Genomic DNA, 25,733 nt, shown 5'->3' with positions numbered 1-25,733 from the left:
ACTCTGCAACTTTTTACTGTTTATTATTCTTACTATTCTTTTATATTCTTATTTCACTATAGTAACATTATTTTAAAGACCTATCATAATGGTTCTAATTTTCCCATTTTAACATTTAATTATTAATGTTACAATACATTTACATTTGTTTTTGATAAACTGTGAACATTGTTTAGATTTTTAATTTGATTTCTACTAGTTGTATTTGAAATATTTAATAGCAAAATACAACTGCTAACCATCCTAAATTAGTGTTATTATTTTATAAAATGAATTTGCTATTATATGGTATTAAATATAAAGTCATTCAGCATTCAATAGGTTGTATTTTTACAGTATTTAGTGATGTAATACACTTTATTGACCCTCAATAAAAACATGGAAAAGTGTTAATGCAAACTGCATTCAGCCAATGAAATAAACAACTTTACTCTTGAAATTGAGCATGTTCATTTTTGCACTATCCTAAGGGTATCAATGGCTAACATCATAAAAACTTACCTTATTTCTTCTATTCTTTGGACTTTTATTTATAAAGAAATGACAGGTATATTTTTACTGATTTTTTTCTTCATACATAATTTGATTTAAAAGAAACAAAAATACTACAAGGCTTTAATTTAGTAGAAAATAACCAATTGCATTTTGTGTGTCTATTTTAGTAATCAAACATGTATTTTTCTGTGATACATTTTAGTGCACATAGCTTTTATTCCTTTTAGTTAGCCTGACTGAATCCACCTTCAGTTCAGTCAGATTTAACATGATAATTTTATTTTGCCAGTTTACTTATTCTCAGTGTCACAAATACTTTTTCCAAATCAAATTATTCATTAACTGGCTCTTCCACTATTTGCTATTGCTACTCTTGAATACATTCCTTAACTCTACCGTATTATCTTCTTTCTGTTTATTTTTTCTCCTTTTCTTTTTTTTAAATTGAAAAGATTCTTCTCTCATATAATACATTCCAACCATATTTTCCCCTCCCTCCACTACTCCTAGCTCCCCTCCACCTCTCCTCTTCCCCAGATCCACCCATCTCCATTTCCTCTTCATAAAAGAGCAGGCCTTCAAGAGACAACAGTCAATCCATACCAAACCAGATATAACAAGACAAGACAAAAGCAGAACTTATGGGAGGGGCCAACCAATTTTTCTGATCTAAGTATATATGTTCAGCATAGTCCCTTCATAAATTCCTTTCTCTCTCTCTGTTGTTACTGATTCCTACTTCTGTTAGTCCCCTTTGTCCCCCCAGACAGTGTTACTTCTACATACATGTCACAAACACATGTATATAAAATACAGAGCCACAAATGAATAAAAACATGGTATTTGTCTAAGACTGGCCTAATTGACTTAATATTATCTCATTTCTCCCGTGTTCCTGAAAACAGCATGACTTCATTCTTAGGTCTGAAAACAAACCCATTGTGCACACATACCACACTTGTGCACTTAGTCCTCTGATGCGGGGTACTCAGGCTGGCACCATAACTAAGCTACTGTGAACAATGCTACGGTAAGCCCCAGGGTACAAGAAATCAACGTGCAATGTGTAAGATGTTGACTTGGAACTGTGAACTCACAATATTTCCTTTTCTGTCTTAATTTGTTCCTTTCTCATTGCTGGAATATTCACCTATATACATTTCTGTTTTCAAAATAATACAGTTACTTTTAACAATAAAACAATAAGACTGTTCAGAGTCCAAATTGTTAAGGAAGAAGAGGGAATATGTTTCACTAGAAGAAAGAGAAAAGATCCTGGCAAGAGAAGAAATATGAAAACAAAAAGCCATGTTTCAGAAGCCAATGAAGGAGTAAATTCATATTTTGATGAAAACTAAAAGTGTAAAATAGAAATGTTAAAATATTGGCTTTGGTAAATCACTAACAACATATTTAAGACTGAGCCAGTAATAATGATTAATAAAAGCTAGAGGAAGAGTTCATTAAATCAATCACTGGGTGTGGAGACAACGGCTGGCTGGCAGAAGTTGGAAGGATCTTGTCATCTTAACCTGATTCGCGTCTTCTACAAAGATATTGAGGTTTCACAGTAAATGCAATCATCTTCACTTTTAACATAGGAACAATCTTACACTGGTACCATGGGTGCATTCCCTATCATGAGACAATTGGTCACAGTGGTCACACACTCAAACAAAGCTTCCCTCTAGGTTTAAGTTTGTGGCCCTACAAAGTTAGAGAGAACTAAGTACTTTCAAAATCTTGTAATAACAAAAGAAAACATGAATGAATCACTATTAAATCAATTATAAAATTGTGAGCAAGTCTAACTAGGAAAACTTCATGAATGAACAACATAATAGTTATTTTATCCTTATCAAATATTATTTTATGTTTTTATATTAAAAGAAAGAGGGGAGAGAGAGAGGAAAGGATAGAGAGAGAGGCAAGTCAGGGGTCATGGTCCTAGACTCAGGACTCTTCCCCAAACTCTACTGGGGATCTGGGGTTGAAATCAGCTCATCAGGACTATGCAGCAACAGCTTTAGCAGCTCAGCCATCTCTCAGGAACCATTTAAAAGTTTTAAAAAACTGTGAGCCTGTTTGAAATGGAATATTTAGGAGTTCACTGTATTTGATTTTCTCATGAGACATAAAAATTGCATGTGTTATAAATCAATAACAGGGTACAAAAGGGAGAAACTAAGTAAGATTCTTAAATTGAAACAAAAACTTGAGAATTTAATAATGCTAAAGATTTATTTTAATTAAAAGCTTACCTTCTCTTTTCTCTGCCATGCACCTATTCAATTCGTGTATTGTTGTTTTATCAATAGACATATGTACTTTAAGCTCATCCAATTCATCTTGAAGATTCAGCCTATGAAAAATTCAAACAATTAACAATTACATAAAATGTGTAACTTAAGGAATGGTATAGTTAAAAAAAATCAGCAAAGACAACTGAAGAGTAGGAAATGGTAAGATAAAATAAAAAATATAGTAATTACATATATTCAATTACATTTTTAGCATGCAAATAGATTTCTATGAGAGTATTTTTTTATTAAGTACTACAAACTTCATTAAAACAAACATACCAAATACTGTATATATGTGTATGTATGTATTATGTATCAAAAGACTGACTCAGTATATAGCCTGAGCTGGATTTAAATTCACAATTTTGCCTTGGTCTCTTGTGTGCTGGGATTATAGACACATATCATTATAACCAGCTAAAGAACTGGTGTGTGTGTGTGGTGTATGTGTGGTGTGTGTGTGTGTGTGTGTGTGTGTGTGTGTGTGTGTGTGTGTGTGGTGTATGTGTGGTAGTGGTGGTGGTATGGGGCAAAAAATCTAGAACAGAGACCACAAGAGGGAGAATAGTATTTAAGGAGGCAGAGAGGGGAATAGGAGTGTGGTTGTTTGAATGTAAGTGGCCCCCATAACCCCATATTCCCATAATCACTCATAGGCAGTGACACTATTAGGAGGTATGACCTTGTTGGAGGAACTCATGGCCACTGGATCAGAATTACAAAAGATGCTCCAGGGAATCATATACAGAGATGAGAAAGAATTCTGTAAATACCATCATTAAGAGCATTCCCTGCTGGAGTCCACCCAGCATAACCCCAAGTGCCCAAATGCCCCCTCCTCTCCTTATCACCCTGTCCTAGCTCACTGCTCTAGCTGAAGTCTCCTCTTCCACCAGAGGCCAGGCCAGCATCCTGAACCCCAGGTAAGGCTGCCCCTCACCCCACCCACACTCAGCCAGCGTAACTCCAACTGCTCATCCTTTTCCCATCACCGTATCTCTGCCCACACCTCTCCCCATCACCATATCCCTGCCCACACTTCTCCCCATCACTATATCCCTGCCCATACCACAACCCCATAAGAGGCCAGGCCAGCTCCCTGAAAACTAGGTAAGCCACCACCCACCACCTCTGCCCTGCCTGCACCCCCCACCCCAGTATAACTCCAAGTGTCCACGTGCCCCTCTTCTTGTTACCTTATCCAGTCCATGGCAGGAGCCATGTGACTTCCTCAGGGGGACAAGGCCTAAGAATAGCACCAACAGCTCTGCTTGTGGCAAGACCCTGGAGAACCTGACTCACTGGCCAAGACCTATGGGTATTTGCTGCCTGATTCTGGGCATGGCGCCGGGAGTGTGTGTGCTATGTGCTCTCCTTGCTTTCACCATGCTAGCCACACTGCTGGCTTGAGTCACAGTAGGTCATGAAGTTTAATAGTGCATATTTGCAGGACTGTTCTGGAAAGAATGATTTTAACCACAATAGTCTTTGAGAAACATTGTTAAATAGATGACTTCGGGAGTTAATGGGAACAGTCTAGGAGCAGAGAATGAAGCAGAATCATAGAAACTCACAGTTCCTTAATTTCTAATAACTGTGCCAACACTCCAAGAAGTTAAAGGCGATGAACATAAACAAGGGATGGACAGTGCCCACTGTAAGTTTCCAAGTTATGCTGTCTACGGGATAAATGGAAACCCCTGGTATATCTCCTGAGGAGATAGAGTAGTAGAGAATGTAGAATAGCTGATGAGTTGATTGTGAGAACCCAGACTCTACCAGATGAAAATATTAACCAGAAGAGACAAAACTGTCTCGCATCCTGTATGATGCTGTAACTGCATATGCTTCCAATTGGGCACACTCTTCTACCTACAGATGTACCTAGTCAGAAAAGTCCCTTTGTAGCTTGCAAGACTCTTATGCTTTGAACAGTAGAGATATACACCAAAAAAAAAAAAAAAAAAAAGTAATGGCTACCAGTGGGAGAGTTGGGGGGATAAAAAAGAGATAAAAAAGGAATAAACTGGTAATTATTGTAACCATTTTTAGAAACTTGGGAAGCAAAACTGACCTGTAAAACTGTTGATGTAAACCATTGAAACTGTATAAAAACAACCATCTGGGGCCACTTGTTTAAATGACAACAGGTAGTCAAAATTTCTTCATGGTACCCACTTCACACATCCATCCCAGGTCATCGAACATGTCTGAAGAAAAGCCTACCAGCAGAAGCACACCTCTTGGAGAAATCTCCTACTCCAGAGACCAGGTCAGCATCCTGAACCCCAGAGACAAGGCCAACTCCTTGGTACCCAGGCAGAAGCCTCCAACCCCACCAGAAGCCAGGCCAGCATCCTGAACTCCAGAGGACCCCAGGCCAGATCAGAGGCAATGCACATAGAAAGAACTCCAGCCCCAAAACTGGGCAGCAAACCCCTGCTGGGCCAGAGGCCATCAGGCCACTAGAAGTCCAGTCTCCCAAGTGCAGGCAGACACCTTTTAGTCAACCACAGGCCATGACAGCCAGAAGACCAGAGAGGAACAGAAGCCAAGGAAGAAAATGCACACCCAACAAAGACAAATCCAGAAATTGGCACCTAGACCTATAATCACTAAAAACCCAGATGCCTAAACATCTAAACATCAGCGTAAGAACACAACCAATAATAGCAAGGGCAATATTCACAACCAAAACCTAGCCATCCCAGTACATCAAGCCCTGGATATTCCAACACAGTTGAAGCACCAAAAAATGACCTTAAAACCAACATTATGATGATGATAAAGGCCCTTAAAGATGAAATGAACAAATCCTTTGAACAAATCGAAGAAAAGACAGTGAAAAATAGGAAACCAATAAATCTTTTAAAGAATGTCAGGAAAGCCAAGAAAAAGCAAACAGATGAAGGAAATGAATTAAACTGTTCAAGATCTGAAAATGGAAATGGAAGCAATAAAGAAAACACAAACTGAGGTAATCCTGGAAGTAAAAAATCAAGATAAACAAACAGGAACTACAGACACAAGCATCACCAACAGAATATAAGAGATGGAAGAAAGAATCTCAGGGTTGAAGATACGATAGAAGAAATAGATTCATCAGTCAAAAAATGTTAAATCTAAAAAATTTCTGACACAAAACATCCAGGAAATTTGGAACACTATGAAAAGACTAAACCTACAAATAATAGGAATGGAAGAAAGATAAGATTCCCAGCCCAAAGACCCAGAAAATATTTTTAACAAAATTATAAAAGAAAAATTTCCTAACCTAAAGAAAGACATGCCTATAAAGATACAAGAAGCTTCCAGAACATGAAATAGATTAGACCAGAAAAGAAAGATCCCTCTCCACATAATAATCAAAATACTAAACACATACAACTAGGAAAGAATATTAAAATATGCAAGAGAAAAAGGCCAAATAACATTTGAGGGCAGACCTATTAGAATTACAACTGACTTCTCAGTTGAGACTCTAAAAGCCAGAAGGGGTCTGGGCAGAAGTGCTGTAGACTCTAAGAGATCACAAATACCAGCACAGACTACTGTGCCCAGTAAAACTTTCAATCACCATAGATGCAGAAAACAGGATATTCCATGATGAAGTCAAAATTAAACAATACCTCTTTTATAAATCCAGCCCTACAGAAAGGTACTAAAAGGAAAACTCCAACCCAAAGGGCTTAACTACATCCACAAAAAACATAGGCAATAATTTCACACTAGCATAACCAAAAGAAGGAAAACACCCCCACATACATACTACCACCATCAACAACACAACAAAATAACAGAAATTAATAATCATTGGTAATTGATATCTTTCAATATCCATTATGGTGATATTTTATTTGTACTGAAATGTTATTTTAATTTTATGTTAATAAATAAAGTTGCCCTGGGGTCAGAGCTATTAGAGCCATAGCAAGAGCATGGTGGTTAGAAGAGCTAGGTAGATTTCTGTGTGTTCAGGGATACAGCCAGTATTGGAGACATACGCCTTTAAGACCTGGAGGGCGGTACTTACAGGCAGTGATGAGGCAGTCATGTGGTTGGGTTTACAACCAATGAGAAGGCAGAACAGAAAGACTATTTAAACACAGACAAACAGGAAGTAGCTCTCTCGGGGAAGTTAGGAGCACTGCAGGAGGTAAGATTTTATCTCTGAGCTCTGACCTCTCGGCTTTCTCTTTTACATTGGCTCTGTGTTTCTTATTTTAATAAGACGATTGGTTACATCTACAATCCATGGACTCAATTCCCCAGTAAAAAGACACAGAGTAATAGAACAGATGCAAAAACAGGATCCATCCTTCTGCTGGATTAAAAAAAAAAAAAAAAACACCTCAACATCAAAGATAGACATTAACTCAGAGTAAAGAGTTAGAAATAAGCAAGCTGGAGTAGCTATTCTAATATCTAAGAAAATAAACTTCTGACAAAAAATAATCAAAAGAGACAGGGAAGGATAATTCATACTCATTAAAGGAAAAATCCACCAGGATGACATCACAATTATCAACACCCTGCACCAAACACAAGGGCACCCATGATTATAAAAGAAACACTACTAAACCTTAAATCACACATTGATGTTCATACATTGATAGTGGGAGACTTCAATATCCCATTCTCACTAAAGGACAGATAATCCAGACAAAAACTAAGCAGAGAAATACTGGAGCTAATAGAAGTTATGATTCAAATGAACCTAACAGATAGGTACAGAACATTTCACCCAAACACAAATGAATATACTTTCTTCTCAGCACCTTATGGAACATTCCAAAATTAACCACATACTCAGTTAGAAAGCAAGTCTCAACAGATACAAGAACACTGAAATACCCACCCCTTTGTGGTAGTTTGAATGTAATTGGCCCTCATAATTTCATAGGGAGTGGCATTATTAGGAGGTGTGACTTTGTTGGAGTAGGAATGGCCTTATTGGAGGAACTGTGTCGCTGCAGAGGTGGGCTATGCTCAGTAAGGGAATAACCTGTAAATAAGGGGAATCAGTGGATGAAACCAGCTATGATAGCAAATACAGCTCCTACTGACAGAATGTAATGGAAGTGGGTGACTACATAATAGGTATAAGGAGGATAATGTCGAGGGAGGAGTTCAATAGAATAATTCCGGTTAACCCTCCAACTGTAAATAGGAAGATGAAGCCTAAGGCTCATAGTATGGGGATACCACCCAGTCTGTTAGTTGACTTCCTGTTCGCTGAAAGATGTAGGACTCTCAGCTACTCCTCCAGTACCATGTCTGCCTGCATGCCACCATGCTCCCTGTCATGATGGTAATGAACTGAACCTGAAGCTGTAAACAAGCCCCCTAAATTATGTTTTCCTTAAGAGAATTGCCACGGTCATGGTATCTCTTCACAGCAATAAAAACCCTAAGACACCCCTGTATCTTATCAGATCACAATGGGTTAAAGTTGGACCTCAATAACAACAGAAACAAAAGTCTACAAACTCATGAAAAACAAACAACTCTCTACTGAATTACCACTGGGAAAAGGAAGAAAAAAATAAGTTAAAGACTTCCTAGAATACAATGAAAATAAATGCACAACATACCCAAACTTATGGGACATAATGAAAGTGGTGCTATAAGGAAAAAGTTCATAGCACCAAGTGCCTTCATAAAGAATTTAGAGAGATCTCATACTTAAGAGCACACCTGACAGGTCTAGAACAAAAAGAAGTAAACATACCCAAGAGGAGTAGACAAAAGGAAATAATCAAATTGAGGACTGGAATCAATAAAATACAAACAAAGAGAACAATACAAAGAATTAATGAAACAAATAGACAGTCCTTTGAGAAAATCAACAGGATAGAAAAGCCCTTATCCAAACTAACTAAAAGGTAGAGAGAGAACATCCAAATTAACAAAATCAGGAACAAAAAGGGGTGTAACACAAATTGCTAAATGGTCTTATTGAAAAAAACAAACAAACCCAGAACTAGATATTGGGGTAAAAACCTGAGAGATCAGAGAAATAGGAAAAGCCACAGATAACCTCTGTGGCTGAAGTTTTCCTGTGTTCCACCCGGTCTCTAGCCGCTCAGACCCAAGTAAACACACAAGGGCTTATATTAATTAAAACTGTTTGGCCATTAGGTCAGGCCTACTACTGACTAGCTCTTACATTTAAACTCAGCCCATTTCTGTTAATCTATATGTTGCCACATATTCCATGGTTTTACCTGTGTGCCATTACAAGTTGATCCCTGGATGGCACCTCCTGACCCAGCCTTGCCAGAATTCTCCTTGTCTGCTTATCCAGCCTATACTTCCTGCCTGACTACTGGCCAGGCATTTTATTTATCAACCAATCAGAGCAACGCATTCAAAGCATACAGAACAACATCACCCATCATTTCCCCTTTTCCTTCTATTTAAAAGGAAGGTTTTAACTTTAACATAGTAAAATTACCTATAACAAAACAGTTCTCAAGCAAGAATTACAGTTACAATATCTAGTCTATTTATATTTGGCAAATTCAAAGAAAATATTCTATTTATCCTATGTTTGTGAGTCTAAGGTATCATATCTATCTTATCTCATATCATAACCAAGGAAAATTTAACTATCTAGTCTTCAACTACATCAAAGACCTCAGAAGGATACAATATTACCTAAGTAAATAGGAAGTACATTGTAAGCAACTTCCAAAAATCTGGAAAGGACAGAGACAGCTGCCTGCCTGGACAGTCATCCAAAGTCCCTGTGCAGTGTTGGGGCATCCATCTTCCACCATAGTCCTAATCTCTAAGTCACTTTTTTCTATGTCCTGTAGAATGTCTAGCAGTTTCCTCTGCAAAGCAGGAACCTGAAGGACCATCTTGCCTTGCAAATTTCAGTGGTCACCTTTCTATGGGTCCTGTATGTCCAGTCAATACAATATTTTGTCAAACAGTCCAGGCAATAACAGTTATTAGTTAAATTATTAAGGCAACTCCATGTAGTTAAAAGGGAGGTTTATTTTGTGGGGTAACTAACAAGAGAAGGGATAGGTAACAGGGTCTTCGAAAGGTGTAGGGCTGTACAGCAGTATTCTCTGGAGAACTCTGCTCGGTCTACCTCCAGTGTCCAGGGTCCAGGAACCAAGAGTGCCCAGCTAGCTCAGTTGGTAGAGCATGAGACTTTTAATCTCAGGGTCATGGGATCATGCCCCATGTTGGGCGCTACATATTGGTGCAACTATTAAGGCAACTCCAAGTAGTAAAAAGGGAGGTTTATTTTGTGGGACAACTAACAAGTGAAGGGATAGGTAACAGGATCTGGGAAAGGTGTAACGCAGTCCACCGGTGTTCTCTGGAGAACTCTGCTTGGTCTACCTCCAGCATCCAGGGTTCAGGAACCAAGGAGAGCTCCTCCATCCGGATCTTGGGTCTTCAGAGGTACTCTCTCAGCGCCACCTTGTAGGCATGACAATTACAGAAGTCTCAAAGGTGGTGGTATTTCCAGGTCAAAGCTCGAACGGCTACCCACCACAAACAGTTTCTTGCTCAAATGGCAATTTTTGCCAAGAATAAGATAAACTCCATATCGAGTGTCTTTGACACCCATCTTTCTCTCTGCAGTAAATCGGAGTTGCCAGGAGCAGACATCTCACTGTCCAGAAAAGTCTAAGTTTTTAAAACATATTAAATGTCTTATTCTGTAGGTCTTTGAAGTATTTGAAGATTACCTATCTATCTGAAATATATCTGTGCATATCTAGAAAACTAAACTAACATGACTATAAGTTTGACTGTTATAGATGATTAATTATTAATCTGCATATCTTAATGATACATTTCAATTTTAAATGAGTTGTATATACATAATACCTTAAACAAGAGTAGAAATATACATACAGTATAACAAAATTATTTTTAAATTTGTATCAGTACACTAAAATCTATACCAATGTAAAACATTTTAAGCAAGTTGTTGCTCTTTAAATGTAGGTTCAATAATCTACCCTTTCATCTTATCATATCTATATCCTATATTTCTATATCATATCCTCCATTCTTCTTTTAGAAGAGATTGACTATGGCCAATAACAATTTGTAACCAACAACCTGAACAAAGACAAATATCCATAATCCATTTTTTGGGAATGTGGGCATAGTTTTCTAGGCTACTTCCTGCTGATAGAGGGCACTGGTAATCTTATGGGGATCCTGAGAAAATTAAATCCTGACTGGAATAGTCTGTGAGGCTGCATTGTCTGATCCAGTTGCCTTGAAACCATTCTGGATGTTGGATGATCTAGGCCATGGTGTCATTGGAGACCTTTCAGGGGGTCTTGGCTGGTCAAACCTGGTGTATCTTAATCTGGAACAAATCCATAGCCTCTTGCTTCCTGTGGAAACAAAAGCAGAGCCTCCTTTCCAAAGCAACATAGATCCAAATTTTAAAGTCAAGATACCTTTAAAATATACATATTGGTTTAATTAAGCAGCCTTTACAATCAAAGGCTTTCTGCAGTTAAAAATCACAAAGACAATATAACCCAAATTTGAAAATTGGAAAACAATCTATCTCAAGACCCAGGTATAACACTCTCAGGCATATAACCAAAGGACACTCCATTCTATCAGATGGACACTTACTCAACTATATTCATAGCACCTTTATTCACAATAGCCAGGACCTGGAAACAACCTAGATGTCCCTCAATCAAAGAATAGATAAAGAAAATATGGTACATTTATAATAATGGAGTATTACTCAGCTGTTACAAACAATGATATCATGAAATTTTCAGGCAAATGGATGCAACTAGAAAAAAATCATCCTGGCTGAGCTAAGCCAGATTCAGAAAGACAAACATGGTATGTACTTACTTATAAGTAGATATTAACTGTAAAGTAAAGGATAACCAGTCTACAATCTACAGCTACAGAGAGGCTAGGTAACAAGGAAGGTCCAAGGAGGAGGGGGGATACTTGGATCTTCCTAGGAAGGGGAAATAGAAGAAATTTTGTAGGTGGACTGGGGGCAGGTGGGGATGGGAACATGAAGGGTTAAGTAGGGGGACTACAGCTGGAGGGTAGATAGAGTATTGAAAGAGATGACTGGAAAGGGGGTGCATTTCAGGATCAGGTAGAACCCTGGTACAAGGCAAACTCCCAGGGATCTACAAGGATGACCCCAGCTAGGACTCCTAGCAATAAGGGATACATAGTCTGAACTGGCCATCTTCTGTGACCAGACAAGATTTCCAGTGGAGGGACTAGGGCACCAACCCAGCCACATAACCTTCAACCTACAGTCTGTCCTGCCTATGGGATGTGCTGTTGTAAAGGGTGGTGCGGAGACTGTGGGAGTGTACAACCAATGACTGGTCCAGCCTGAGACTCATGCCACCAGAGTGAGCCCACTCTTGACACTGCCTGGAAGGCCAGGACCCAGATGCTGGATGACCCAGAGACCTTGGATAGAACCAAACTGGAGAATAAAAATTCAATGTAATGATGCCTAATGATATTCTGCTATACTCACAGATTGGTGCCTAGACCAGTTGTCATTAGAGAGGCTACATCCAGCAACTGATGGAAACAGATGCAGAGCATAGTCAAACATTACACTGAGCTTGGTGGATCCTGCTGAAAGGGGGAAGGAAGGACTGTAGGAGCCAGAGGGGTCAATGATATCAAAAGAAAACCCAGACTCAACTAACCTGGGCTCATAGGAGCTCACAGAGACTGAACTGATGACCAGGGAGGGAGCCTGCATGGGACTGACCTAGGCTCTCTGCATATGTGTGACAGTTGTGTAGCTTGGTCTTCCTGTGCAACTCATAACAGTAGGAGCAGGAGCTGTCTCTAACTCTTCGGCTGGCTTTTGGGATCCTATTCTTCATAATGGGTTTCCTTGCCCAGCCTTAATACAAGGGAAGGTGCCTAGTCTTACTGCAACTTGATATGCCATGTTTTGTTAACAAGAGATGCCGGTCCTTTTCTGAACAGAAACAGAGGAGGAGTGAAGGCAGGCAGAGGAAAGGTGGGGGACAGATTGAGAGGAGAGGAGGGAGGGGAAACTGTGGTCAGGATGTAAAATAAATACATATAAAAGGAAAAAATAGTTCATCCACACTGAAATACAGAAACAAAATTCACTTTTTCCACTACTGATAGCATCCAGTATCTGGAAGACACTCAGGAAAACTTGCCCTGGTGACATAAAACATTCCACGCAAAGGACAGGAAGATAAGTACTCAAGTGTTACTGAACTATCACCAAATAAGACTGCATGCTAAGCACAGTGAGCCTTTAAAAAATGAAAATAAAGCAAAGCATTTTTTGTTTTTGTTTTGTTGTTGTTTTGTTTGACACAGGGTTTGTCCATGTAGTTTTGGTGCCTGTCCTGGATCTCTCTCTGTAGCCCAGGCTGGCCTCAAACTCATAGAGATCAACCTGCCTCTGCCTCCCGAGTGCTGGGATTAAAGGCTTGTGCCACCGCTGCCCGGCAGCAAAGCTTTTTTTTAAGACTGAGTTATTATGTATACAGTATTCTGACAGAAGAGGGCACCAGATCCCATTATGACAGTTGTGAGCCACCATGTGGGTGCTGAGAGTTGAACTTAGGACCTCTGGAGGGGCAGCCAGTGCTCTTAACTACTGAGCCATCTCTCCAGGCTCCCCCCAACCTTTTTAAAAACCTATTTTATGTGCCATGGTGTGATGGTGTCAGATCCCCTGGGACTGGAGTTACAGACAGTTGTCAGTTGCCATGTGGGTGCTGGGAATTGAACCCAGGTCCTCTGGAAGAAGAACCAGTGCTCTTAACCACTGGGCCATCTCTCCAGCCACAAAGCATTTTCTATGACCTCAGGACAATTAAGTGAGAATGCAATATCAGAGGGTTGTCTGGAAAATCCTCAAGTATTTTAAAGTAAAGAACCTACATCTGATAAAGATTATCTGCTTGACTAAATTTAAGATAGCCTCCTGAATTTTCTCACAGACTCATTTTGCATTTGATAAATTTGGTATTAGATTTACACTCTGCTGAGTCAGTTTGGCAGGAACACTTCTGTCCCACATATCTGCTCAGCCTAACTTGCTCACTCATCCTCCACTATTCTCAAGATGATGTCTCATCACCCAGAGCTGACTTTAGCAAGGATTCCATGAGGTCAATTTAGCTCCTCTCCCTTATCTGTGATGTTTTCTCTTAGTATTCTCTGCCCAGTGATCCCACTCCTCTCTTTAGTTGTTAATTCTCACCTTTCCAGCTTACAGATGAGGCTAAAAGCAATCTTTCTTCCCCACTACAAAATTCTAGGTATACCCATTGTGTTGAATCAATTCTTCCCTATTATACATTAACAAGCATCAGAAAGTATTTTTTCTTTCAAACATAAATACTTATTTCAGAGAAAAAACAAGAGGAGTTAGAAAATATTTTGAACTTATAAAAAATTAAAACCCAGTATTTCAGAATTTGTGAGGTACAGCTAAAACAATCCTTAGATGAATAGCTAGAGCATTACTGTACTTTCAACAGAAAAGATCTACAAGGCTGCAAGCTTCCCATAGAAATAGCTGGAAAAAGAAAACAAACTAGTCACGATTCACATACATACTTGCAATCTGGATGTCCTCTTTCATGAAACTTAGGTAAGTATTATTCTCTTTTTAACAGAATTGATTGTCCTTTTTTTATTCATCCATAGTAATTCTTTAAGTTATGGATACTAATCCTTTTCTAAATATAAACACTACAAATACCCTTTCTCATTCTAAGGTAGTTTTTAAAATTCATTTAATGGTATCTTCCAATGAACAGAAGTTCACTATAGTCCACCCTATCAAATTTTAGTTCATATTAACTGTTCAATATATAAATCTTTACCTACCACAAGGTCACAAATATATTCTCCTATAAGCTTCTCTAAATGCTTATTTATTGCCTCTAGTGTTTTCTAATCTAATCTAATGTTTCTCATCTAAATGTTTTATTGCTTACCCTACATTTGCACTGGCATTAAATCAGGAGTTAACTTTTGGATTTGCTCTGAGACAAGCCATTCAACTCATAAAAACAGAACTATTTAACTGAATTTCTTGGTATCAATAAGCATGTAGTCATGTGCAATTTATTATTTCTAACTATTCTTACTTATAAAAACTGCTAGATATTTGTTGACATGCAAATCTCTTTAGTGTCTATAACTAGAATGGGAATTATTAGATTTAAGAGTATATAAAAAGTTGAAATTATAAGTAAAAATGTTAAAAATACAAAAACAAGTAACAGTCAGATTTTTTAAAATTATACCATATTTAATTCATCTTTATTATTTTTGTGAAAAAGCAGGATTATCTATAAATATTATTATCCCATCTAATAATATATCACTTTATGGAATTAAGAATTATTTTAGTTCATTGATCATTACTATTAGCAATGAATATGCTACAAAAATACTTTGAAAACAGCTCTGAGAATAAAACCTAGGGCTTCACATGTGCTCTATCATATTTTACAAGTCACCAGGAAGTACTGGCAGAACAAAAATAGGTAAGGATTAAGGTGTGTGTGTGTGTGTGTGTGTGTGTGTGTGTGTGTGTGTGTGTGTGTGTGTTTGTATTTAAAGATTTTGTTTTTGATTATGTGTAAGTATGGGGGGGGTGCCTATCAATGCAAGTGCTCATGGAGGCTAGAAGAGAGTGTCAGATGCCCCCTAGAACTGGAGTTATAGGCAGTTGATTGGAATTGAACTCAGGTCCTCTGCAAGACCTGTATGCACTCTTAACTGTGGAACAATCTCTCCATTCCCAACATGGAAGTATTTAAAAGTTTATTTTAATAGACCAGGAAAGAAATGGTAGTAGGTTGGATAAAGACATTAAAAAATAATAATGACAGCCGGGCGGTGGTGGCGCACGCCTTTAATCCCAGCACTCGGGAGGCAGAGCCAGGCGGATCTCTGTGAGTTCGAGGCCAGCCTGGACTACCAAGTGAGTCCCAGGGAAAGCGCAAAGCTACACAGAGAAACCCTGTCTCGAAAAACAAAAAAAAACAAAAAAAAAAAAAATAATAATAATGAAAAGACAGGTAGATACATACTAGAGACCCATGGAGTCTTAAGATGTGGTATGGATTTCAAAAAGAGGTACAGGAATAATGATAAAGTAATTATAACAGCCAGATTTCTGGTTAAAGTAAACTGGTAAATCAGGGTTCCATGTCTTGAATTAGAGCACTATACAAGAAGCACACAGAACACTAAATAGGCAAGATAGAAAAGAAAATCCCTAAAGCATACCACAGTTAAAATACAAAGTATTTATAAAACAGAAAATGTATTGAAGGATACTAGAGAAAACAAACAACAACAAAACAAAGAACAAGTCACATATAAAGGAAAACCCATAAGAATAATAGCTGATTTCTCAACGGGAATTTTGAAAACCAGAAGAGCCCAGAGCAATGCATTCCAAGTCTTTAACATATCCAGCAAAACAATCCATCATAACTGAAAGAAAAAAAACTCTCCACAATATAAACAGCTTTAAAACATTTATATCCAACAAGCCAAATTATAGAAAATACAGAAAGTAATATTTAGGGTTGAAGAGGAGAGGTGTGAACATAGAAGACAGATTGTGAAAAGAAATAGGAAATCTTAATTTTTTTTATTTAAAAAATTTGTTCATTTTACACACCATCCCCAATTCATCCTCCCCCCCCCATTGTAGAATATTATTTTAAGGTTTGTTACTTTTGTTTATGCTCTGAACATTTGTTTAGTGATGTAAAGATGTGTTTGATTAAATAAAATTCACCTGTGGTCAGGAGGCACGTCAGCAACTAGCTGACAGAGAGTGGTAGGGAGGAGCCAGGCGGAAAAGGGTTTTTAAGGAGAGGTAAATAGAAGCATGAGAGCTTTTTAGAAGATGTGGGCAAGGAGGGGAGGTGAGCTACTTGCTATTCAGCCTCTCTGAGGAGCAGAATTCCACCTTAGCAGTTGAATCTTGAGTTCATTAGAGGGAGAAAGGTCTAGTTAAGTTCCCTTCAGAGCTTTGCAAGAGTTGGAGCCGGAGGGAACAGAACCCCCTCCAGCTGCTGCCCTTGCAACCTAACCACAGCTGCTAGCAGTGGAGGTGCAGTTGCTGACTTAGCCAGCCAGCAACAATTAAATAACAAATAAAAGGACAACACCCACCTCCACCCATCCCACCCCCCATCCACTCCTCAGAGTGGGTAAGGCCTCCCTTGGGTAGTCAACAGAGTCTGGCTTGGCGTGCCACACTCTGTTGACTACCCCTCTCCTCTGCATCAAGGCTGAGCAAGGTATATCCCACCATAGGGGATGGGTTCCAAAAACCCAGTTGATGCACCCGGTATAAGTCCTGGTCCCACTGTCAGAGACCCCACAAGCCTCACAACTTTCACCCATATTCAGAGGGCCTCGTTCAGCCCCATGCAGGTTCCCCAGCTGTCAGTCCAGAGTCCTTGAGCTTCCACTAGCTTGGATCAGTCACCTCTGCAGTTTTCCCCATCATGATCTTGACCCACCTCCCTGCCCCCCTTGCTCACATTATCCCTCTTCCCTTTCTTCAACTGCTCTCCAGGAGCTCAGTCCAGTGCTTGGCTGTGGATCACTGCATCTGTTTCCATCAGTTACTGGATGTACATTCTATGATGACAATTAGGGTAGTCACTAATCTGATTACAGAGGAAGGCCACTTCAGGCACCCTCTTCACTGTTGCTAGGAGTCTTAGCTGGAGCTATGCTTGTGGAATCCTGGGAATTTCCCTAGCACCAGGTTTCTCCCTTGCCCATAATGGCTTCTTTTATCAAGATATCTCTTTCACTGCTCTCCCTCTCCGTCCCTCCCCCAACTCTGCCATCTGGATCCCTCATGTTCACCGCCCTCATACCTTCCCTTCTACCCCTCATTGGCACAGGAGACCACTTCCTAAATATAACACCAGTAGCACAGACACTGAGAGCAACAATTAATAAATGGGACCTCCTGAAACTGAGAAGCTTCTGTAAGGCAAAGAACATGGTAAATAAGAGAAAACAGCAGCCTACAGAATGGAAAAAAGATCATCACCAACCCCACATCTGACTAAGGGTTGATCTCCAAAATATATAAAGAACTCAAGAAACAAGACAACAAAATACAAAATAACCAATTAAAATGGGGTACAGATCTAAACAGAGACTTCTCAACAAAAGAATCTCAAATTGCTGAGAAACACTTGAAATGTTCAACATCCTTAGCCATCATGGAATGCAAAACAAAGCAACACTGAGATGCCATTTTACACCTGTCAGAATGGCTAAGACCAAAAACACTGATGACAGCTTATGTTGGAGAGGATGTGGAACAAGGGGAATACTCCTCCACTGCTGGTGGGAATGCAAACTTGTACAGCTACTCTGTAAATGAGTATGGTGGTTTATCAGAAAATTGGGAATCAACCTTTAAGACCCAGCAATACCACTTTTGGGCACATACACAAGGACACTTGCTCAACTATGTTCATAGCAGCTTTATTCATAATAGCCAGAACTGGAAACAACCTAGATGCCCCTCAACCAAAGAATGGATCAAGAAAATGTGGTATATATACACAATGGATTATTACTCAGTGGTAAAGACAATGATATGAAATTTGTAGGCAAATGGATAGAACTAGAAAACAATCATCTTGAGTGAGATAACCCAGACCCAGAAAGACAAACATGGTATGGATTCACTCATATGTGGATATTAGATGCAAAGAAAAGGATAACCAGCATACAATCCACAACCCCAAAGAAGCTAGTTAAAAAGGAGGACCCTAAGAGGGACATGCATGGAGAGCACCAGGAAGGGGAAATAGTTAAGAAACCATAATTATTAAGATACAAAGTACCAATGAGGACACAAACAACACCAAAAATCAACAGCAAAATGACAATTAACCTACACATTTCAATAAAAATTTAAATATCAATGGCCTCAATTCTCCAATAAAAGATATAGACTGAATAAATGGCAAAGAGACAAAATCCATCTATTTTTGCTTTAAAGATAAGGCACCACGTTAGAATAAAAAGATAGACAAAAATATTAATATCAATGGGATGAAGAAGAAAACAGGTGTCGCTATCCTAATATATGCCAAAGTAGACATTAATAATAATGATAACCTAAAGAGATAAAGAGGGAGACCATTAGTTAACCAAGAAGATGTTGCTAAACATAAATTCATTAATAACAGATCATTTTGATACCCAACTTTCTCCATTTTACAGGTCATCATCTGGACAAAAAATAGAGAAACATCATAATTAGTTCTCATATATCAAATTGACTTAACAACTATCTACACCATACCCACCCAAAAACTAAAGAATACACATTCTTCTCAGCAGCACATGAAAGCTTTTCTAAAGTAGACCACATCCACAGACATAAAACAAATCTTTATAAATTCAAAAAACATGAAATCACTGTTTTTATCTTATCTGGTCATGATGCCATAAAATTTAAAATTGACAGCAAACGAATTTCTAATTAAAACACAAACTCATGAAGATTAAACATCTTATTCCTGAATGATGAACAAATCAAAGAAGAAACCAAGAAAGAAATAAAAATATTTCCTGGAACTATATAAAATTGGAAACACAATACAATAAAACCTCTGGTGTGCCATTATGGGTGAGCTTTGCAGTTTCAAGAGCCCACACTATTCCAGTTGGCTCTCATTCCCTGTGCCTTGTATTTGTTGTTTAAACATTCAAGTTCTCAGTTAATTCTCCAATGCCTACCTGTCCACCTGCTGCCATGCTCACCACCCTAATGGTCATGGACTCACCCTCTGAAACTGTAAGCAAGCCCCTAACTAAATGCTTTCTTTTATAAGCTGCCTTGGTAAAAGAGTCCTTGTCCTGGAATATTATTTTAACTATGTAAAGATGTTACATACGTTTATAATGCAGAATGTTACTTTAACTGTGTAAAGATGTGTTACTTTTGTTTATATTGCATTTGTTTAATGACGTAAGGATGTGTGTTTAATTATGTGTTGTATCTGTTTCACCTTGCCTGTCTAAGGCACCTGATTGGTCTAATAAAAAGCTGAATAGCCAATAACTAGGCAGAGAAAAGATAGGCAGGGCTGGCAGGCAGAGAGAATAAATAGGAGAAATCTAGGCTCAAAAAGAACAAGAGGAAGATGAGAACAAGGGAGAAAGAGAGGGACACGCCTGGGACAAGAAGCCAGGCAGCCACCAGCCAGCCAGAATGGAGAAGCAGTGAAAGTAAGATACACAGAAGGAAGAACAGTAAAAAACTGCAGAGCAAAAGGTGGATTAAGAGAAACAGGTTAATTTAAGTTAAAAGAACTAGCCAGAAATGAACCTAAGCTAGGCCGAGCATTCATAACTAATACTAAGTCTTGTGTCATGATTTGGGAGCTGGTTGGTGACCCTAAAACAAAAAGCCTGGTACAGGTCATATGCTGGCTAGTTTTATGTCAACTTGACCCAAGGTATAGTTATCTGAAACGAGGGAACCTCAATAGAGAAAACGCCCCCATAAGATTGGGCTTGTAGGGCATTTTCTTAATCAATGATTGATGCTTTTTGTCATGGTGCTTTGTCACAGGAATAGAAACTCTAACTAAGACAGGTCTCTTCACAGCAACAGGAAAGTAACTACAACAAATAGTAATTAAACGCCCTCTAGCTAAAAAGTGCCCAGGGCTCAATGTATTCACAGAATTATTCTACAGAACAGAACCGATTCTTCTTAAGCTTTCAAAAGAATAAAAACAGAAATTCCTTCCATGAAGCCAGTATCAATCTAATACCAAAACCAGGTAAAGACACAACAGAAAACTACAAGCCAATATCCCTGATGAACATACTCAAAATGCTTACTTAAGTAACTGCAAACAGAAGATAGACATACAACAAAATGATGATACAACATGTCCACGTTTCCTTTGTCTCTGAAATGGAGGAACAGTTCAACATGTGCAAGTGAACAAATGGAATAAGCCACATAAATGGGCTTAGAAACAAAAATAAACCACCAATATCATCTCCATAGATGAAGAAAAATCCTTTGAAAAAAATCCAATATGCTTTCATAATGGAAGTCCTAGAGAATACAGGGCTAGAGGAAACTTATTTCAACATAATAAAAGCCATATATGAGAAACCCACAGCCGCCAACATCCTAAATGGAGAAAATCTTGAAAGAATCCCACTCAAGTCATGAATGAGACAAGAATGTCCACCATCCCCACTCCTTTTCAACATTGTGCTTGAAGAACTATCTGGAGAAATAAGGCAAGAGATGGACATTAAAGGGATGCAAATAGGGAAAGATGTCAAATGATCCCTATTTGCTGATGACACGATGCTATATATCAGAGATCCAATTACTCTTTCAGTCTAAACTTCCAAACTCTTCCTCATTCCTCCAAAACAACATGGCCAGGGTCTTCACAGCAACAGTCCACTCTCTGATAGTAACTTCTGTATTAGTAACATTTCTACTGCTGTGATAAAATAAGATGACCAATGGAACTTCAAGAGAGGTTTATTTGGGCTCATAGTTTCAGAGGGCAAGAGTCCATCATGGTAGGACAATGCAGCAAGTAGCAGGCATGGTGGCAGAAGCAGGAGGCTTAGAGCTCACTCCTGCAACAGGGAGTGTGCATACACACTCACACACACACACACACACACACACAGAGAGAGAGAGAGAGAGACAGACAGACAGACAGACAGACAGACACAGACAGAGAGAGAGAGAGCACTCTGGAAATGGAATTGGCACTTGACTTTTCATCTCAAAGCCCTTCTCCAATAACATACTCATTCTGGCAAGGCCATACCACTTAAACTTCATCAGACAGTGCCACCAACTGAGAACCAAGTGTTCAAATGTCCTCCACTGGGAAGGCCTTTCTCACTTAAACCACCAATAATACATATGTCAGAATAACTTGACATGGGTTTTAAAGCAGTCATACCTAAAATTCTCCAAGGAACAATGGCAAACACTTCTATAAATAAAATAGAAACTCTCAATAAATAAATGGGCTACATAAAGAATAATCAAATATATATATATTTTAACTAAAAATTATAATTTAAAAGTATACTGCATGGCTATAATATAAGAGATGAAAGAGGAGAGAAGGGGAAGCTTTGGCTTGAAGATAGAATAGAAATGACATAATCTATACAGAAACAAAACAGGGTGAAAATCTGATGAACAGTGTCTCGGGATCTGTGGAACAAAAGTCTAGCTGTCATGGGAATTCTAATGGTAGAATAAAGGGAACACACTGTTCATGAAAATATTTATAGAGATAATGGCCCAAAACTGAATTTTGGCAAATTCATCCCAGTGTTTTAAAAGATTGAGAGAATCCAAAATAAGCTATATCCAAAGACATCCATGCCAAGACATCTTAGAATCAAACTTCTGAAAAAATAAAGCAAAGTGAGAAATTATTGAAAGCAGGAAGAAATTAGTCATTATTCACAGGAGAAAAATTATCCAAACAGTACCTTTCTCATCACAAACCATCGAGACAAGAAGCAAATGGCACATTTTATAAGTGCTTAAGAATTAACCAACCTAAAAATATTCTCAAAGATACTGCAGATTAAAATATGAAATTATAAAAAATTTCAAAGACAAAGCATGCAGAAATAAATCCTATGGCAGGCTTATATCTGCATAAAGACATACTGACATCACATAAAAATATAACTCACTTCTAGACACAATATATAATCAGAAATCAAAGCAAAGATCACAATGGCATTTATGATAGCTGCAAAATTTAAAAGCTTTGTTCCATATCTGACAAAGATTGTTTTGTTTGTTTGTTTGTTTGTTTGTTTTTCTGATTGTGTCTCACTCTAGAGCCCAGGCTGGCCTGGGCCTCATCACTTCCCTAGCAACAGCTTCCCAAGATTAAAAGTGTGTACCACCAAAGCAGCTAACAAATTATACATGTGACATACAGAGTACATACACTACAATATCTAGTACTCACAAAATTAAAAACCCAAATAATTAATGGACATGTTCCTTTTTGAAAATGTAGGCTCAATATAGTTAATGTTTTTACTCTCTCCAAACAGCTCTGAGCTGTAGCTCAATTCCAATCAAAGATCCTGCCTGAGTCTCTCACTACAGAATTTGTTTTTCAAAGTCTTTTTGTTTTTCATACTTAGAACTTGTATAGCAGGGCAAAGTGTTTATAAGGGTCAAAACAATTCTGAAGATTCAAATTGATTACTGCCACTGAATTTAACACATTGTGGAAAGCATCAACTATTATAACAGTATATAGTCTTTGTGAAATTCAGGTATTGAGATGAATGGAATAAACGAGTCTTGTATTTAAGTACAAAGAAATATTATGAACTGATACTTCACAGTTAAAAGGCAATTTACTGGGAAAAATATCCTTTGAAAAGTGATGCTGGCACAATTGGACATATATTTCCACAAAACAAACTTTAGTCTATAACACATAACTTATACAAAGGATAGCTCTAAATGGAATATGGAGCCAAATATAAAACATAAATTTATAACAATTTTAAAACATGGCATAAAATGCTTATAGCTTTAGGTTAGGAAAATAATGCCTAGATATAACATCAAAGCCATGATACACAAAAAAATAGATTTCATTTAAAAATGTAATTTATTGATTGATTCTTTGGGAAATTCACATCATGCACCACAATTCCACTCATTTCCCAATCCCTCCATATCTGCCCTTCACCCTTGCAGCATCCCTGCCACCTCCTAAAAGAAAGAGAAGAACAAAGAGAATGAGCATGTAAGAAGACAATAGCATGAGGTGTCTGGAGCCTAGGCGGGTAGCGCATCTGCTCCAGCAAGCCTGACAGCCTGGATGTAGATTCTGGGAACCCAGGAAAAAGCTAGAAGCTAGAGACAAGGGTCTGTGACCCCAGTACTCCTATGGCACAGTGGCATGTATTTTTACATAAACACTGGGTGAATATTTGATACTGCAAGATAGAACTGCTTCAACACTTTTCAGAGTTGACCAACATATTGATTTATTATAGTCACTGCTAAGAATATTGCTTTGAATGAAATGCCAGAAATCTGTTTTGGAACATCTAGGTAATTGAATTCTGTCCTAATCTCAAGCCAAATTCTATTTAATGACTTTTTTTCAATGAAGCAAGTCAGCAACTCAAATAGCAGTTTTTAAAATCACTCAAAAAGAATAAAATTTAAAACAAATACTAAATATTAAAATGTTAAAAAGTCCTTGTTTTCCACAATACAGAGCACAAAATTCTGATGTACATTAAGTCATTGCAATTATGTAACATAAAAAGTTCCATCTTGTTTGTTTCTTTGTTTGAGATGAGGTTTCTCTATGTATTCTTGGCTGGCCCAGAACTGACTATGTAGACCAAGCTGGCCTCCAACTTGCTGAGAACCTCTTTCTCTGCCTCCCATCCCACTGAGACGACATTCCTGAGCCACCATGCCTTCAGCATTCTTTATGAAGAATAATTCATTATTTTTTTACTAATATAATAAAATAGTATTTAATACATAGTTATTTACTAAAAAATAACTATCATAAATGGCTATTTACACCAAAGAATTTAAATGGGCTACCAAAATTTTTTAATGGTTTAATAATGACTCAGCACTTCAATCAAAGAGCTATTTATGATGTAGCAGCACCTCAGTGTGAACAGATTAGGCTTCTAAGAGTTACCAAACTTTCTTTAAATAGATTCTTTCCATTTTCTTTTATTTCATTAATGAGTAAAATACTACAAAATCTATCTCTTCTAGTTAATGTCTACCTGAATTTTCTTGAGTAGGTTGGCTCTAACAGCTAGTTAGAGAAGGTCTCTTGTTAGGTTGTTAAATTAAGGTAGTACTAGTAGCTGCTACAACATGGATGAGCTTTGGAAATATGTTTAGTGAAAGAATGTGGTTACAAAGATTATATGACAAATTGAGAGTAGGAAAATCTAAAAAGAGAGAAAATAGACTAGTATATAATTCCCTAGGGTTGGAAAAGTAGATGGAAAGGTTAGTTGTATAGGTTTTTGCAGAGACTATGAAAATGTCCTAAAATTAACTGTAATAAGAGATAGTATAGAAATCTTTGAATATGCTTTATGAATTATATTTAATATGAGAGAATTATATGGTTTCTGAATTATATTTCAATAAAGCTATTTAAAATCAAGAAATGTTTACAACAATAATTTATATAGTCTGGAAAATAATTTTCATGGTAAGAGACTTATTGGCATTTAATATTCAGCTATAATAGAAAACACTGTACTTTAGGAAGTAAAGAAGGATATACATTTAAATCTGACATGGTCATATCCTTAAAAGTTTCACATTATTTACAAAAAGATCAACAGTTACACATATTATATAAAGAAGCTTTCAGCTTACAGCTAAGAGTAATCAATGACAGTTCATTACAATGTGCTACATGATGTTAGATTGTAGCAAGCTAAACAGTATCTGAACATAAAAAAATGCTTTATGATTCACATGTCAAAAATTTACTCTAAACAAAATAAACAGTTAAGTAAAAGAAGAGACTAATTATATTGGTATAACTCTTTTTTTTGTCTCAAAAGAAAACAAGTGTTCTTTCTTTGCCAAGCTAAATATAATAGGCCGTGAATTATAAGATCAAGCAAGCAAACTATATGTTTTCTAAAATATGAGTATCCTTCATCAAGTTTTATACTTAGGGCAGCTAAAAGACCTATGTGGAGGATCAGCATTAAACCCAAAGGACAGGTACTGCAAGGCAAGAAAGAAAGCAATTCCCTCGTGTCTTTTGCAGGTCACTACCAAGGACCATGTTAGCAGATCCACACCAGACCCTTAACAGGCAGTTC

General features: G+C 37.8%; 1 protein-coding gene and 1 non-coding gene across 11 annotated transcripts in view; one reads left to right on the top strand and one right to left on the bottom strand.

Annotated features, from left to right (window-relative positions):
* Window positions 1-25,733, bottom strand: part of Cntln (centlein) — a 260,522-nt gene that overhangs the window by 88,534 nt on the left and 146,255 nt on the right. For all 10 annotated transcript variants that reach the window (XM_076564463.1, XM_076564465.1, XM_076564466.1 and 7 more), the window contains one exon: window positions 2,757-2,857. In XM_076564463.1, coding sequence (XP_076420578.1) covers window positions 2,757-2,857 — 101 coding nt within the window. The remainder of the gene's footprint in view (window positions 1-2,756; window positions 2,858-25,733) is intronic.
* On the top strand, window positions 9,935-10,007 carry Trnak-uuu (transfer RNA lysine (anticodon UUU)). Its single transcript has one exon. It is a non-coding gene; the product is annotated as a tRNA-Lys (tRNA).

Source organism: Peromyscus maniculatus, chromosome 2, assembly GCF_049852395.1.
Source record: "Peromyscus maniculatus bairdii isolate BWxNUB_F1_BW_parent chromosome 2, HU_Pman_BW_mat_3.1, whole genome shotgun sequence".
Lineage (NCBI taxonomy): Eukaryota > Metazoa > Chordata > Mammalia > Rodentia > Cricetidae > Peromyscus > Peromyscus maniculatus.
This window is presented reverse-complemented; position numbering and strand designations above follow the sequence as displayed.